This window comes from Eschrichtius robustus, chromosome 3, assembly GCF_028021215.1.
Source record: "Eschrichtius robustus isolate mEscRob2 chromosome 3, mEscRob2.pri, whole genome shotgun sequence".
Taxonomy (NCBI): domain Eukaryota; kingdom Metazoa; phylum Chordata; class Mammalia; order Artiodactyla; family Eschrichtiidae; genus Eschrichtius; species Eschrichtius robustus.
The window spans coordinates 20,321,039-20,337,713 of NC_090826.1; the positions used below are offsets into that span (position 1 = coordinate 20,321,039).

The following is a 16,675-nucleotide window of genomic DNA, read 5'->3' on the forward strand; positions in this document are numbered from 1 at the left end:
GTATCAGCACTGCATTCCTTTCTATGGCCAAATAATATTCCATTGTATCTATTTACACATTCTGTTGGTTCATTCATCAGTCAATGGACATTTGGGTTGCTTCCACTTTTGGGTTATTACAAATAGTGCTGCTATGCACATTCGTGTACAACTTCCTGTATGGACATATGTTTTTAATTTTCTAGGGTATATGTCAAGGTCCCCAATACCACCGCTAGGTTCAGTGATTCACCAGGAGGGCACATAGTCCTACTCCTGGCTGATTTACTACAGTGAAAGGACACAAAGCCAAATCATCAAAGGGGAGATGTGCATACAGAGAAGCCCTGGGGAAACCAGACCCAGCATGCAAGAGTCCTCTCTGGGTGGAGTCACCCAGAACACACTTCATTCATTCAGCACTGAGTTGTGATGACACGTGTGAGACGCCATCCACCAGGAAGTTCATTAGAGACTCAGTGCCCAAGGTTTTTACTGGGGGCTGGTCATGGAAGTACCCTCGGCCTAACATGTACCAAAATTCCAGACTCCCAGAAGGAAGGCAGGTGTTCAGCATACACCACATTGTTTGTACAGTCTCGGTGCAGTAAACCACCCTTACCCATCAGACAGTGGTGAGAACACTCACTAAATCCAAGTTCCCAGGTGCCAGCCGAGGGCCAAATTTGCAAGCAGAGCCTTTCTAGGGATAGAAGTCTCAGGCCTACTGTGTTAACTCTGTCTGCACAAGTCTACACCCAGGAGTGGAATTGCTGGGTCACATCACAACTCCATATTTAACTTTTTATGCCAAACTGTTTTCCAAAGCAACTGCACCATTTTCATTTCCACCGGCAGTTGATGAGGGTTTCCACTTCTCCACAGCCTGGCCCACACTTGTTATCGTCCATCGTGTTTCTTGTAGCCGTCCTAGTGTGGCTGATAGGTTTTTACGTTAGTGATTTGCAGGCGTTTAGAACCAAAAATGAGGATCCAGAGGAGCCAAACTGCGTTCTCTAAGAACAAGTCATACCAGTCTAACCCCTGATTTTTCTTAAAAGAAGAAAAAAGCCATCTATTTTCTCTGTACTAACTGTACTGGGGCAGAGTGCGTTTGTATTTCAGTCCTGTCCTTCATAATATCTTCGTGTACAAAAATGGAGACACAGGGCTTGGACTGATTATCTGGAAGATTCCTCACTTGTTGACAGATGACACTCAAAGAGCAGTGCTGGAGCCAGGTGAGGGGCCCTGCTGCTGTTTCCCCAACTCTGTCCTCAGCCCAGCCATTTACTGTTTCTCTCCAAAACTTGGGGGAGACACAGATGGCGGTCCCATGAAAGCAGGCAGAATACCCAAAACATGCAGACACACACACAGTGAATGATAAGATCTGGTTCCAGAAAGATCCTGACAGCACGGAATGAGTATGGAGAGTCCAGCGAGATGCAATTGTTAGGGACAAATGGCAAGTCCACACCCACAGGGTCTGGTCCAGATGTAACCAGAGAGAGTTTGCACTTCGGTTTCTGCTCGTTGCCAAAAGCCAACGATAACAAATGGGTGACAAAGTCTGGGCACCCTGGAAAAACGTTGTGATGGGTATCTGCAGTTTCAGGGGATTTAGAGCTCTGCCATCAGGCGATCTGTTGAAGGAGCCGGGCTGTTCAGCCGGCCAACAGGCAGCGTAAGGTGACTCGAGAGTTGGCTCCCCCTGGGTGAAGATCTGTGGTGGGAGCATATGAGCTGTCTTCCCCATGGCCCGTAGGGAAAAGCAGATTTGGATTGATTAAGAAAGAACTTTGTGGGCTTCCCTGGTGGCGCAGTGGTTGACAGTCTGCCTGCCAATGCAGGGGACACGGGTTCGAGCCCTGGTCTGGGAGGATCCCACATGCCACGGAGCAACTAGGCCCGTGAGCCACAATCACTGAGCCTGCGCGTCTGGAGCTTGTGCTCCGCAACAAGAGAGGCCGCGACAGTGAAAGGCCCGCGCACCGCGATGAAGAGTGGCCCCCACTCGCCGCAACTAGAGAAAGCCCTCGCACAGAAACGAAGACCCAACGCAGCCATAAATAAATAAAATAAATAAAGATACATGAAATTGCTAAAATTTAAAAAAAAAAGATGAAAAAAATTAAAAAAATAAAAAATAAGAAAGAACTTTGTGAAACTCTGCAATTGAAGAGCTGCCTGGTAAAGAGGTAAGCACCCCGTCACTGGGGGTGTTCAAAGAGAGATTACTTAGTCTTCTTAAGGAACTTGCATGGGGCAGGAGGTGGCCTGGGTAATCTTTGAAGCCTTAGAACTGCCTAAACATGAAACCAGGGACTGTCCGTCTCTAAAGCCAAGTCCAGGGGTTGCCCAAGGCACATATCACCAGTTCCAGAGTGAGATTAGCCTTTCTGTAGGTCATCCTCTTCTTGTGCCCCTCACAATCCTACTTGTCCATCAGAACACTTGGGTGCCCGTGAAACTCCCCTTGAGACACACGCTTGCCTTCTTCTGAGCACCTCTGTTACTCAGAAGCGCCCCACCCCGGTCCCCCTGACCCATTACCTATTTTACCTGTGACGTGTGTGGTCCACACGTCGTCTCCCAGCCATATGTTAAGCTCCAGAGCCAATTTTCTTGTTTGTTCTTACTTTCATTGAGCACATATTTAATGAGCACCTATTATGTGTCAGTCCCTTGGTGAGTTGCCAGGCACGCAGCAGTGACTAGGGGATGGGGGCACTGACCAAATGGTTGCGAGTATAAAAGCTTAACTGCAGGCTGCTGTGGGACCTGACATCAGGAATGTGGGGAGGTCGTGGGGGCCTGGCTGAGGAGGAGGACTCCCTGCAAAAGTGCCCTTTCAGCTGAGAGTTGAAGGAAGATAAGCAGTTGGCAGGAAAGTGGAGGGGGAGGGGTCCAGGGGAGCAGTCCCACCATGGCTGCAGCCCAAACTGCGGCCGAGCACAGGCTAGGACACCTGGTAGATTGGGGCGCATTAGGAAGAGATGTAAGGACCACCTGGCTGGGGACTTTCCCCGTCATCCCTGCTTATCCAGCGCCTGGGCTTGCGACCCGAGGTGGGAGACACAAGGATTAGCGTTCGAGGGTCTGTGTGTCCTTGTGCATGTGTGTGTGTGAGAGCAGCTCTGATTGCCTCCTGAATCCTGTCCCAAGTGACACAGGGATTATTTGTGCCTTCCTTCCCCTCCGTTGATGTGGATGACTGTGAGAACGGGCCACGTTCCAACATCCCCACGTCCCTGCAGTGACAGCTCCTTTGAGAACATGTAGATACCTATGGTTCTCTTAATTACTCCTGCACACCCACTTCTCTCTCTCTCTCTCAAGCAGGTGGGCTTTGGGGGTAGGGTGCAGTCCTCTCCCTCCAGACCTCTGCTCCTGCTTTCCTGCTGCCATTTCTGTTTTAACAGCCTCCTGCTGCTCCCCTACCCATCCCCCACCCCTCCCTCCCCTCACACTGACTTAATCGAGGGGGCCCCCCCCAGAATAAGAGAGACTGAGGGAGGAGGCCAGTCTCCCTTAAGCGCTCATACCCAGCAATTACTTTCCCTTATTGCCAATTCAAGATAAGTAGAAAATAACCGAGGAATGGAACCAGGGCTCAAAGCCTGTGCCGAGTGCTTGGCATGCAGTACCGTGACATTTGCATGTGTGTCTCCTGGGAAGCCACACATCAGGCCAAGCATGGGGGTGGGGTCTGCTGGCCTGGGAGTTGAAAGAGCTGTATTCCAGCCCTGCTGGCTGTGCCACCCTGACCACCTTCCATCTCTGAGCCTCAGTTTCATCATCTTTGAAGTGGAGAGATGGTACTAGATTATTCTGCCATTTCACGGAGAGCCCAGGCCACAGACCTGTCAGGTCTGCCCTCCTGGTCTGTGTGTTTTGGCCCCAGTGGTGAACATGGCCATGGGTACTGTCCAGGTGTGCCTGGAAGAGATGGCTGCTAGACCTTGGCACCAGGAGTGGCAGGGTATGGAGAACGCAGGTGGCGATGTCCAGAAAGACAGTGCTGAGGCAGGAAGGTGGGCTGGGAGATGGAAGGAGAAAAGCAGAAGGGTGCCAGACAGTGTCTGGAAGTGAGCTGAGAAATAGAAATAAACACATATAGTAGACTGCTGGTTCTCAGATGTGGCCCATGGACCACGTGGGAATGTGTTAGAAAGACAGACTCTCAGGCCCCACCCCAGACCTGCTGGATCACAAACTCAAGGATGGGGCCCAACAGCCTGTTTTAACAAGCTCTCCAGGTGATTCTGATGCACGCCAAAGTCTGAGAACTAATAAGGTGGATGAAAGGAGGGGTGGATGGATGAGGCTTGGAGAACCAGATGGGTATTTTAAAGGCTGAGCAGGAAAGAGGACTCGTGTTTGTCGATCACTTGCTGTGTGAAGTCGAAAACGGCATTTCCAGCTACTTGCTTTCATTTAAACCTTTCAGGATTGTGGCAAAGCAGCCCTTGTTATTCCCATCTCAAAGATGAGGCAGCTGAGGCTTGGAGACATTTAGTTGCTTGCCAAAGTCAAAGAGACAGTGGCAGAGGTAGGATTAGAACCCGGGCCTCCCGGCCCCGAAGCCTGAGTTCTTTCCATGACACCAGGCTGCCTCCCACCTGCCTGTCCTTCAGCTGTGCCTCTGCTGCCTGGGCTGGCTCCCTTCTCAGCCCCATGGTCACCGCAGAGGCCTGCTCTGCTGTCCTTCTTCTGCAGCCTGCCATCAAAGGCAAAAGGGAGATCCTGGGGAGGGGCGGGGGAGCAGGGCTGGGGACAGATTGTCGCCTTGCGTTCCTCCAGCCTCCAGTGCTAAGTGCAGTTAGGGGACAGAGGTGCTTGTGTGCTTGTGATGCTGCCAAGGGGCTAACATAGTTGCCTTAGTGTAGTAAGAACTCATGCATGCACTGGGTGACAAAGCTGACAGATACTCATTGCCAAGCCCTGTGCAGGGTGCTTTGGGGGAACTGAGGCAAAGAAAATGTAGTTTCTAGCTTCAAAGAGTTTGCGGTCCAGAACCAGTAAAACAAAAACTAACAGTGACCAGCTGGGGTGCTAGGAGGCCTGGGAAAGCCAGCATGGGTCAAGCCAAGGGCAGGAGGAGTTCAAAGAGACTCAAGCAGTGACTTTAGGGGACAGACCTAAGGCTTCGGAGCCAGAGGGCATGGGTTCAATTCCCAGCATGCTCACTCACTCACCGGGTAATCCTGGGCGAGTTACCTCATGTCTCGACCTGTCTCCTTATCTACAAAATGGAGTTAACAACCCCTAGCTCAAGGGAAGGTTCTATTAGATTCTAACAGGCATCCCTCGGTGAGTTTTGTTTCCTTCCCTTCAGAGGGTCACTTTAGGTCCGGGAAGGCTTCATGGAAGAGGTGGCTTTTCACTTTGGCACTGACGGATGGCTAGAATGTATTTAGTGCCTTTTGTGCCTTCTCTGAGGAATCTATGGGTAGACGCAAGACGCGTGGGGTTGTCTGAGGAGAAGAGCCTTCCAGGCATAACTGTGAATAAAACAGTGGTGAGAGGAAGTCGTCTTTCTCAATGTGGAAGATTGTTTTTATAATGTGGTTTCAAATCCTGTTGCAAAGGGCGAGGCCAGGTGGCCAGCCTGCGCTGTTGGGAATCTCCATGCTCAGGGTCTGTTTCTGCTTTTTCTTACAGATGATGCAGTTCGCCTGGCAGAGCTATAAGCGCTATGCGATGGGGAAAAACGAGCTCCGGCCCCTCACAAGAGACGGCTACGAGGGCAACATGTTCGGTGAGCTGACGTCGGAAGACCCCCTGCCCCTGGGGGCCAAGCAGCATTTCATTTTTGACGTTTTGCCTCCTGAGCCATGTCCCTGTTTCTCCAGAGCTGGGGGCTCCCAAGTCTGACTTCCTCCAGGGTTGTCTAGGCTTGTGAGCCTTCTAGGTTTGGGGGAAACCCACATGCTTCTCCCTCACCTCACACACTTCTTTATATGCACCTGTTGTTAATTTTCAGAGCAAACAAACTTGGAAATGTGAGTGGGGGCAGTGAGTGACGGACACTAGTTGCCATGGAGAAGGTGGGCAGATCTGAAGGACACAGAGGATTGGGTTTAAATCCGCTCCTCCAAGTGGCTGTAAAATGATCTTGCGTGTTTTCCTAGAGAAACCAAACATGTATCTGATAAACTGGGCACACGCGCTGCCTTTAGGGTCTTGGGTGTGTGTCTCTCGCCGGGTGGCTTGGTGGACAAACAGTCACATGTTAGGGAGCAGCGTGGGTGCTGCTGTGTGTTGGCAGCTTGAGTTTGACCTGCAGCCACACTTGCCAACATCTCTGTCCTTTGCAGCCGTGAGATCCTCCTCACCCAGAGCCTCGAAAGCCCTTCTCACCTGGAGAGACTGCAAAGTGCCTCACTGTGGGCACGGCTTTAGATTTCAAATGTAATTCCCGGACAAATCACCAGCGCCCCTCTCTGCAGGCCTTTCACGTGAAAAGATGCTGGAGGCACCTGGCTTTCTTCTTCCCTGCGAGACAGGAGCTATCTGGGGAGCTGGAAACAGAAATTCATCACCTGTATTCCCCACCCCTTCGAGACACAGGCTCCTGACATCAAGAACCAAAGAGCTAAGTCAGATGAAAATCCCCAGAAAAATTTCAAAAGCAGGTTTACAAGGCCCCCCATGCGTATGGCAGAGTATTTGTGTTACAGGAAAAGGGACACAGGACCTACCTTCCTCCATGTCACCAGGCAGCATCCCAACCCTTCTGGCTGTTCGGACAGTTCACTCCCCTTGGGTAGGGGGGTGTGATTTGGGGTAGCTGCTGCTGCTGCGTTTTCCCCCTGATTATCATAGGCATGTAGGGGAAAAGAGAAAGTATCAAAAAGTGTAAAGCAGGCCAAAAATAACTCGTTCTACCATGTAGACGCAGCCTCTGTGGACATCTTGTCTTATTTCCTTTCAGTCTTTTCTTCAGTACGCTTCCCCCACCCATATACAATATTATGTTCTTCCTTTTCTTTTTTTTTTTAACTGAATGTTACATCATATGTTTCCATAGCTCATGTAAATTTTTTCATAAAGAATATTTTTAATGGTTGCAGTTATTGCACGGATGTGCCATAATTCATTTAACCATCCCACTAATGTTGGACAAAGGTCCTTTCCAATTTTTCGCTATTAAAAATAACACGGCAGTTATCATCTTTGTGCATAAAACGTTGTCTTAGGATAGGTTCTGAGAGAGGACTCCTGAGTCGTGGGGAGGAAGACAGGTGTTTCCTTAACCTCAAATATGAAATGTGTAGATTCTAGTTTCAGAGGCTCGCTGCCTGACCTGTCCAGATCATAGACCTTCCCCAACACCCACATCAGCCCTGGGGAAAGATGGCTGGTGTGGCTCTCATCAAAGTTGTTGGAGCTTTGGCTACTAGTATAAATGAGGGACATAATCCTCTCCTCTCTACACAGTGTGCAAATATCCAGGGAATTGGTGGAGGTTGGGGGGAGGCTGTTGATCTCTGAAACTGCAGAGCATGGGCTTAGCTATGGCTGTGATCATCCACGGGGATAGAGGGAGCACCATCGGGAGCACTGCTGGGAGGAACTGGGCTAAACCAAGTCCCATTTTCTGAAATTCCTCAGGGCCTGTGATTTAAATCTCAACCCTTTGGCCCCTTTCCCATCACTGAGCCTCAGGAAGAGTGGGCAGCTTGGAATGATACAAAGAAACCTGGACCTTGAACCAGAAGACCTGGGAGCAAGTCCTCACTCTGCCCTGAACTATCTGTGTGGCGAAGTCACTTGACCTCTCTGGGCCCCTGTTCGTTCATCTTGCACACTCAGGTTGCTATGAGAGCGTGCAGGAACGTGCAAAGGGCCAAGTATATATGAGTGATATAGGATTTCCACAGTAATAAGTGTGGTTGGCAGTTGCCCAGGTGAGCCCATGGAGGGTTCTGAGGTCCCCTGTCTCCCAAGAGTGACCTTGGCTAAGGCCCTGGGTACCCGATCATCCTGTGCCTGCAGCAGTCCTGGCAGTGAGACAGGGCCTTCCTTCTGCAGCCAGCCACTGAGCTGCAGTGGGAGACTGGCTCCTGGGAAAAGAGGACATGTAGGGCCCCAGGCACTGGGCAGGGAGAAGCTAGTCTTGATTTTCTTACACTTTCATTCAGCAGCTGCTTGTTTAGTGCCATGCCCGGTGCTGACTGCTGGGGATGCAGGGATAAATGACACAGTGAAAACTCCACCAGCTCTGCAGAGACGTACACTGGCAACCCTTCCTCGGAGCCTCTCTGGGGTCTGACTAGGTGCTCTCAGAATGAGGGACACGTAGAAGGGATCATGATCAATGATGTGACCAGTCCTTCACTGGCTTGTGGTTCTAGGTCCCTGGAGCCCAACAAGTTCAAAATGACTTCACTACTTCCTGGTTGAGTGACCTTGAGTGTTCTCTGAGCCTGAGTTTTCTGTAAAGTGGAACTAATGAAAACATCACACCCCCAGCCCGAGGCCTGCCTGACACACAGAACCATCTTAATAGCTGGTAGCTATGCTTCTTGTTGCCACAGATGGGTCTGATGATACAGAGGCTTATGGGAACACCCCCAGAGGAGGAGAGTTTAGGGGCATTCGAGGAACCTGGAGGAGGTTCTAGTTTGGGTTGGACCCATGAGGGGCTTGGAAGCCAGACTGTTCTGGATGATAGGAGATGAACTGGCCTGAATGAAGCTGCTTCGCACGCCACTGGCTTCTTTTGCTGGACTCATACGGGCTTGTGGGTGGCCTCGTTCCTGGGCTCTGGCAGCCGCCGTCATCAGTCACCTCACTGTAGGCGGGCCCCGCAGGGCATGGTCAGATGGCAGCTGTCCCCACCCTGCCCTGCCTGGCTGAGTGGATGTTCAGGGTCCCTGAGCAGCCTCCTGCATCCCGGTGCATATCAGTCTGCCACGGGCTCTTGCAGGCTCCTCGCTGGGCCTGCATGGCCAAGAGAGCTGCATACGGGGAAGAGTAACGAGTTCACACTGGTGCCTGGCTTTGCAGGATTTACACGAGCTGCAGCGAAGACGTCGGCTGCAGAGCCTGGTCTCCCCGTGTGGCAGTTCACCAAATTGAATTTACCCTCCCCACCACCCGTGCGCCCCTCCCTGAATCTGTTCTCACTTTGAACGTAAGACCTCTGGGTGAGGCACCTCTCAAGCCAGTTTTTGTGTCCTGAGCAATTTAAAGTGTCTTCCTATTTACCGCAATCTGGCTCAGCAGGTCCTGCCAGAAAATGCCACCAAGACCCTAGCAGCTGCCAGCAAAGTGGACACGGCCTGTTCCTCACGGGCACAGGGCCGGCACTCGATGGTGATGCTCTTATCACTGTGAAGTCACAGAGGTGAGCCTGCCACTTGAAGAACACATTCGAGGAGGGGAGTGTAGAGGAGCCAGCCATAAAGCAGCAGCTGGTGATGCCGTAAAGCACAGTGGCTGAGTACACAGAGGCCCAGCTTCCTTACCTGTAAAACGGGCTGCTCCTAGGACCTGGGGAAGCCAGCTGAAGAGCATGGACTCTGAGGCCAGATGGCTTGGATTTGCATGCTGCTCTGCCGCTTCCCATCTGTGTGACCTTAGGCAAGTTTCTTAACCTTTCTGGGCCTCAGTTTCCAGCCTTAAATTGGGGACAACAGTAATACCTACTCAGAGGATTGTTTTGAGAAATAAATGAGTTAATATGTGAGAAGTGCTTATATTCATGCCTGGCTCATAGGAAGCATTCTTCAAGTTCAGCTGCTATGAGGATGACATAAGGCCCTTAGGACAGTGTGTGCTTCTCCCATTTTGACTGGGCTATGACCGAGTCTCCTGGACCCAGGGACCCACGTGAGGACTCCAGGGCTTTCCCAGCCCTGATCCCTCCTGCCCTATTCCCCTCAGCCCTCAAGCGCCCGTGGCAGAGATCATGGATGGGCAGCCCACTGGTAGTCAGTGTACCTCTCACCCTTTCATTTAAGCAGCTTACAATGGAATTTTTAAGAGGGAAGAGTCAGGGGAAAGTTAAGATTCAAGGCTGTGGAATAAATCGGCCTCCTGACAGCAGAAGGGTTTCCAGGAGAATAGTGGGACCTCATACTCAATGCGAGCTGCCAGCCTTAAAGCACTTAATGAGCATTAATCCTCCCAAGAACTCAGAGCGATCATAAGAACTCCATTCTCCCTTGGCAGTGGGGGAAATCGGTACTGGGCACAGAGTCTTGAGAGGTCCCCAGCAGAGAGGCCCTTTGGTGGCAAGTCCGACTCCCTCATCTTAGAGTTGGGGAAACCAAGCTCAGAGAGGGGAAGGGACTCGACCAGGGTGACACAGCATGTTAATTGCAGGTCTGGAATTTGAATCCTGATGGCCTAGTCCCAGCCCAGTGCTCTTTGCACCACCCACTCTGAGATTAGCCAAATTGTCCAAGACCAGATTGTCAAAGCACAGGCCTCTGGTCCTGGCCAGATCACCATCAGGAACTAGACATTCTCAGAACTCTAGCAAGAGCAAATTCTCTTTCAGGAGGTGTATGATTTGGGAGCCAAGAGCCCACCTGCTTCCTGTACATGCATCATACCAGGCACCATAGCTGTATTCTCTCGTGTCCTCCTCACAGCCCTGCTAAGGTATAAATTACCCCCTTATCCCCATTTCACAGATGAGGAGACTGAGACTTGGCAAAGTTTAGGCCTTGCTTAGTCACATAGTTATCAAGCAGAGACTTAATCACAGGTCTGCTGGACTCCAAAGCCCAGTCCACAAACCACCATGCTGCCCTGTCCTCCAGTGACCACACGCGTGGCTGTAGAGAAGGGAGCAGGGGCAGAGGGATGGTCTCAGGATTGGTGGTATTGCATCTTCTACTCCAGTGCCCTCACAGAAACCCAGAAAGACATGTATTTCAGGTCAGGGTCTGCGGCCACCCATCTGAAGGCATCATGACTTATTGGACATCAGCTGACTATTCAGGTCCTGGGAAAAAGATTCAGATTTCCCTCTTTTCTCCCACCGTAGGAAAATATTTAATCTCTGCCATTAACCTAAAAGCAGCTACTTACAAGACATGCCGTTGGCTGTCAGCATAATGAGCTGAGAAGAGCATGGATTTGAGAATCAGACCAGCCTGAGTCTGAATCCCGGCTCTGCCACTTACTAGTCATGTGACCTTGGGCGAGTTTCTTAAACTCTCTGCACCTCAGTTTCTCCATCTGTACAATGAGGACAGTGGTGAGGAGTAGATAAAGTTGATGTTTGTAAAACCTGCCCATATGCTTAAGTATACTTGCCCATATGCACTCATTAACTATAAGCTGCCGCTTTTATTATTATATCAGTTATAAAATAATTGTGAGAATAATTGTATCCCGAGACAAAAAAAAAAACAAACAGTGTGTGGCACACAGTAGGCTCTGGATAAGTATTGTCAGATGAATGAATTGCCCCCTGCAGTCTCTGCCTGCCCTGTTTTCCCTTAAGCCCCTCCTCCTGGTCCTGCTGTGCTTGGTTCCTCTCATCCTCTGCAGCTGCTTTGACCTCCTCCATCACAAAGTGCATTAGGAATCAGCAAACTGACCCTGAAAGCGCAGCAGTCCTGCTTAGTCAGCGGCTCTGATCTTGGGCATCTTCTCTGTGGAGGATAGAGGTGCTTGTGTAGCCAGAAGCGACGTCCCTCTGCTCCATGCCGGCCCAGGGTGACCGTGAGAGCCCCAAATTGGATTCTGCCTCTGCCTGGTGAATCCCTGATAGAACTGCCCAACCAAATCCCCGTTTCAAGGGATGATTATGGCCTTGGGTGAGTTAAGAGGGAAAATGTGAACACAGCATGATTTTCAGATCACAGGCTGGGAATGTTCGGCCTTGGAAGAGAAAAAAATCATCTTTGCCTTGTAAACGGAGCAAATATGATGTTGAAGAGGGAATAAATCCAGGCCCCAAGATGTCATTTTTACAATTGCATTTTGGCATGTGACTTAGTGCCTTCTGCAAAACGTTCACAGTCTCCTACACAGACACACACACACCAGTCTTCCCGGGTCTTTATGTGGGCGGAGAGCTGCACTGCAGTGTGGCTGCCTGGAGAACTGCACACTTTGCAGATAGACAGTTTGTGAAAACCACTTGCTTCCCAGTTTCCACAGGTCTCCATGCTGTTTCCACGGTTCTCTGTGTTTGTTTCTGGGTGGCAGCGGTTTTGACTTTGGAGTTGTGCCTGGGTTCAAATGCCTGGCGTTTACCAGCTGAATTAAATTGGACAAGTCACAGAGTTCTCTGAACCCCAGTTTACTCACCTGTAAAAGGAGGCAGACGGGGCTAGGTAGCCCCAGTACAGTGCCTGGCACCCAGTAAGTCCTCATAAAACATTAGGTTTTTCTTCCCCGAGTGCAGATACACCCTTCCCAGTCCCTTTCCTATCTCCTCTCTTATCAGGTAACAGGGCACTTGGACTTATCTGGCTGAAAATACTATATCTGCTCTTATAAGTTTTGATTTTCGGAGGTTTTTCTTTTTTTTTTTTTTTTTTCTTTTCTGAAAAACAAAAACAAAACACCAAATATCCATAGTTCTTAGAAAATCGATGTCAGGCTGTGTCGTTCCCTGATTTTGGCAGGCCGTGGTGCACATCCCTGACCCAGGCTCTGAGTTTGATTTGAGAAAGAGCTGTCATCAGCCTCCTCGGAGGTGGCGATGTTGCAATTCCTTGGGTAGAATGGGTCAGGCTTAAGGGCAAGGAGCAGACCTTCCCGGCAGTCACATGTCTTGGGAGCCCGGGCTGCTCCATCTGGAGGCCAGAGGCTGTCAAAGCACAGGGGAAATGGATTAGAAGCACCAGTCACTGGCAAATGGCCTTTAGCACAAGGAGGGAAATAGCATAAAAATATTGACCCCACACATGTGAAGGACAGACAGGACTGGCAGTTGCTGGTCAGATGCTGCAGCTCTGTGGGGGCCTCCCTGTGGCCTTGAATGACATATCCACGGCTCCTCAGCCACCTTCTAAAGACCAGGATGTCCCTCGGGTCACACTGGGTGACTAGCAAAGCAGAGCGCTCACCTCTAAATTAGCCTGCTGGACTTTCACGCTCTCAGGCTGCTGACCATTCAGGGTGCGCTGCTCTGCACCCTCCTCCCGAATAGATGTGTTTTTTTTCCCAAGCAGTTTCTAATTAAGATGCATCTTAGCTGTTTTCTTTTTCTTTTTGTTTAAAAGGCTTCCCACCAGCACAGAGCATAATTTATTTCTCTAGAAAATACAGCAGCAGGTTGTTGTAAAAAGAAAACTCGAGGCTCGGAGCCTTGGGTCCTCATCCCAGCCCTGGCGCCAGCAGCCCTGGGAGCCGGCGACCTCCACTGGGCCCCGTCTCGGCTTCAGTACAAAGAGGTTTGCACCCTGGCCCCTCGCTGTCCTCTCTGTGATTCTCGGTTGGTTACTAGGCTGATTTCTTTCTTTCTCTTTTTTTTTTTTTTTTTTTTCCGCCTCTGAGCGGCTATTTGGGCTATGCCGATTCTCTTGAAATCTGAAATTTTAGTAGCAAGTTTTGCTTCTGTTGGGGAGGAGTGAGTCAGGGTATCTATTCCCAGAGCAAGTTGCTAGGGATGCATAAGATGATTCATATTGAAACTGACATTCCCTCCTGGGGGTGACGTGTTCCTGCCCAATTTACAAAGACCTTTCCTTCCTTGGAAACAAGGCAGAGCCCACAGCAGACAGCCAGCCCTCTTTTCTTCACACCGCACTGATGGCAAGCACTTGCCAAATTTCCCAGCAAACTCAGTGACAAATAGGTATGTGAATTCGCAAAATCTCAGACTGTCTGTGCCAGTTGGATTCTTTGAAACCATCTGGTCCAGTGTCTAAGGCTGGGGAAAGAGGCACAAGGGGGACAGGGACTCAGGAAGGCCTAATAACCAGGACTTGAACTCTGGTACTTTGACTTGAGCCTCTTTTTCTTTTTAATTACTTTTTAAAAATTGAGATGTAACTTATAACTTACATATAGTAAAATGCACAAATCTTAAGTGCACAGCTCAATGAGTTTTACACGTGGATGCACCCCTTGATCTGCACCCACAGATCAAGATAGAGAGCACTTCTGTTACCCTCCAGAAGGTTCCCCCAGACCCTTCGTGGTCCCCAAGGGCCATTGCTGTTCTGACTTCTATCACCTTAGATTCGTGTTGTCTGCCTTAAAATTTCTTATCATACTGTATGTACTTTTATGGTTTACTTTTCTTTCACTCATAATTATGTCTTGAAGGGTTCATTCTTTTTCAAGTGTATCCATTCTACTGTTCCTGGACATTTTTGTTCCCAGCATTTGGTAATTATGAGTAAAGCTGCTATAAACAGTTTTTGTTTGTCTCTTTGTTTAACATTTAGTGACTGCTTCAGCCCTGCTCTGGAGAGGGCCCCTGCTCTTCCTGCCTTGACTTACGGGTGAATCGGGGCTCTCAGGCCAGCTGCCTCAAGTGCCCCTTGCAGCAGAAGGAACAGTCAGCCGAGGCTTCCTTCACTACCCCCTCCCCACACTGTCTCACCAGCCCACCCAGCTGTGACACACGGGCACAGATGGCGTGAACTGGAGCTTCTTTAGTTCAGCTACTAGGCTAGGAAAGGGGTCTTAATAGAGAAAATGTTGACCTTGGAGTCAGAAGACTTGAGTTGTCCAAACCCTGGCTCCACCACTAACCCGCTGGGTAGGTGTCCCGTTTCCTTTTCTGAGCCTCAGTTTTCTCTCCTGTAGAATGGGGATGATGACACCTTCTCACAGATTGTCATTGGGATCACAGGAGACCATTTCTTTATCTGCCAGTGATCATTCAGTGCCTACTGTGTGCCACTAGACCCTGCTCGAGACACAGGGGAAACAGCGGGGACCAAGATGGACACGCATGTGGCTGTCCCAGGCTAGTGAGGAGACGTAGGCATGAACTTGTAGTTTCAGTTAAGGCAGTATGAGCGCCATGAGGTCCAAGCTCACACCAAGGGCTCCTTAACTCATCCTTGGAGGGATGGGCTTCAAAAAGATTTCCTGGGGGAGATGGCCTTAACTGAGGCCTGAAGCATGAATGAAGAAGCACAAGAGAGGGATCACGGGCACAGGAACACATGTGCAAAGGCCTCGAAGGGGAGATTGAGCACGACTGTGGCTCCTTGGGGTCTAAAAGGTGTTCAGTGTGACTAGAGAGGATGAGGGCATAGTGAGAGACCATCTGTGAGCAGCTAGCGTATTAAGGGGATCCATGAATGCTCCCCGGTGTTTTCTCCCCACCCCAGACCCCAAGAGCCAGGAGACCTGGCTTCTAATGGCTTCTGCTCTGTGACCCAGGCAAGGCCCGTTCCCTCTGTGAGCTCATTTCCCCACCATACAGCACGGGCGTCTGGCATATGGGCTCTCATGTTACTTCTAGGCCCTAAAGAGTAGGTGATTGGGCCACTTTGGGGTGTGTTTCACCCTGGCTGATGAAAGCCTGGTGCAGCCGAGTGGGCTACTGGCTCAGCGACGGAGGCAGAGGTGCTGCACTGGCTGTGGTGGCCACTCCTCTGGAAGGTGGGGGCCAGGACTTCACATCCCCCCGCCAGGGGCTTCTGAGGCAGGCAGCTCGGTTCTCTGCTCCACAGATGGCTGCTCTCCCAAGCATAAATGGTCGGCATGAGAACCACGCAGCGATCAATAGGAATTGTTGAAAAATTCTGAAGAGAGCCTGGAGGAAGACAAAGAGACCCGGAAGTGTGTCGTCAGTACAATTTGGGGCTAATACTCATGTCTGTTTTTTCATCAAGTCTGAAAGGCGGTTTAAAATCCACTGCTCTTGTTTTGTTTTGTTTTGTTTTAATGGCTGGATAAAGCACAATTGCATTTTCTCCCCCAATAACTTTGAATTCTGGGAATAGACCATGTGGGGATAATTGCTGTTGTCTAATCCCACCAAAGGCCAAGCAAATGATTAGGACAGGGAGGAAGGGAGCTGCCGTGCCGGAGGCCCTCTGCCGGCTTCTTACTTCCAGCAGCCAGGGCTCGACTCCCCAGATGACCCTGTTCCCGAAATAGCAGTTGCCCAGAAATGCATCTGCATGTTGTTTTGCAACAAGTAACTGATAGCACATGGGGACATGGAGAGTTTTCATTCAATCCTGCAACTTCGCCTTGAGTACTTACTATGTGGCAGGCTCTGAGCTGGATCTGGAGCAGGGAAAGAGGGTGCAGGAAAGAACAAGACGCGGTGAGCTCATTGGAGAAAAGACGAATGAAGTCTGCCTGTGGGTCAGACAGAACGTATGCCTGAGCGGCACGGCTGCAAGAGAGAGCGTCAGCATCTACCGAGAGGTGCTGAGCAAGAAAAGTTTTCGTAAAGTTCCCCACGTTTCATTGCTGGGGAATCACAAAGATGGTCGCATTGGAGAGGAGTCATATGGGAGGGGCTGGATCCTACCCCAGAGTTGCTCAGGGGGTAGGTTGTGACGGACACCCATGAAATCTCTGTTACAGAGAGGGGAACAGCTCAGACCAAGCTTAGGCGGTCCTGCTGGGTGGAGGGCTGGTGCTCAGAGAGAGGAGGGTGGTTGGTGGCAGGTGGCGGGGGAGGGGAGATGAGGGCTGCAGGCTTGACGGGAAGAAACCTCGTCTGAGCAGCCAGCAGCCAGCCAGGCATTCCCCGCACAGGGCTGAATCTCTCCCTTACACACAGTGCCTAGGGCTCACA

At 50.5% G+C, this 16,675-nt stretch overlaps 1 protein-coding gene across 2 annotated transcripts in view; it reads left to right on the forward strand.

Moving 5' to 3' along the window:
* MAN1C1 (mannosidase alpha class 1C member 1) overlaps positions 1-16,675 on the forward strand; it is a 131,895-nt gene that overhangs the window by 47,587 nt on the left and 67,633 nt on the right. For both annotated transcript variants that reach the window (XM_068539194.1, XM_068539193.1), the window contains exon 2: positions 5,647-5,743. In XM_068539194.1, the coding sequence (XP_068395295.1) occupies positions 5,647-5,743 (97 nt within the window). The remainder of the gene's footprint in view (positions 1-5,646; positions 5,744-16,675) is intronic.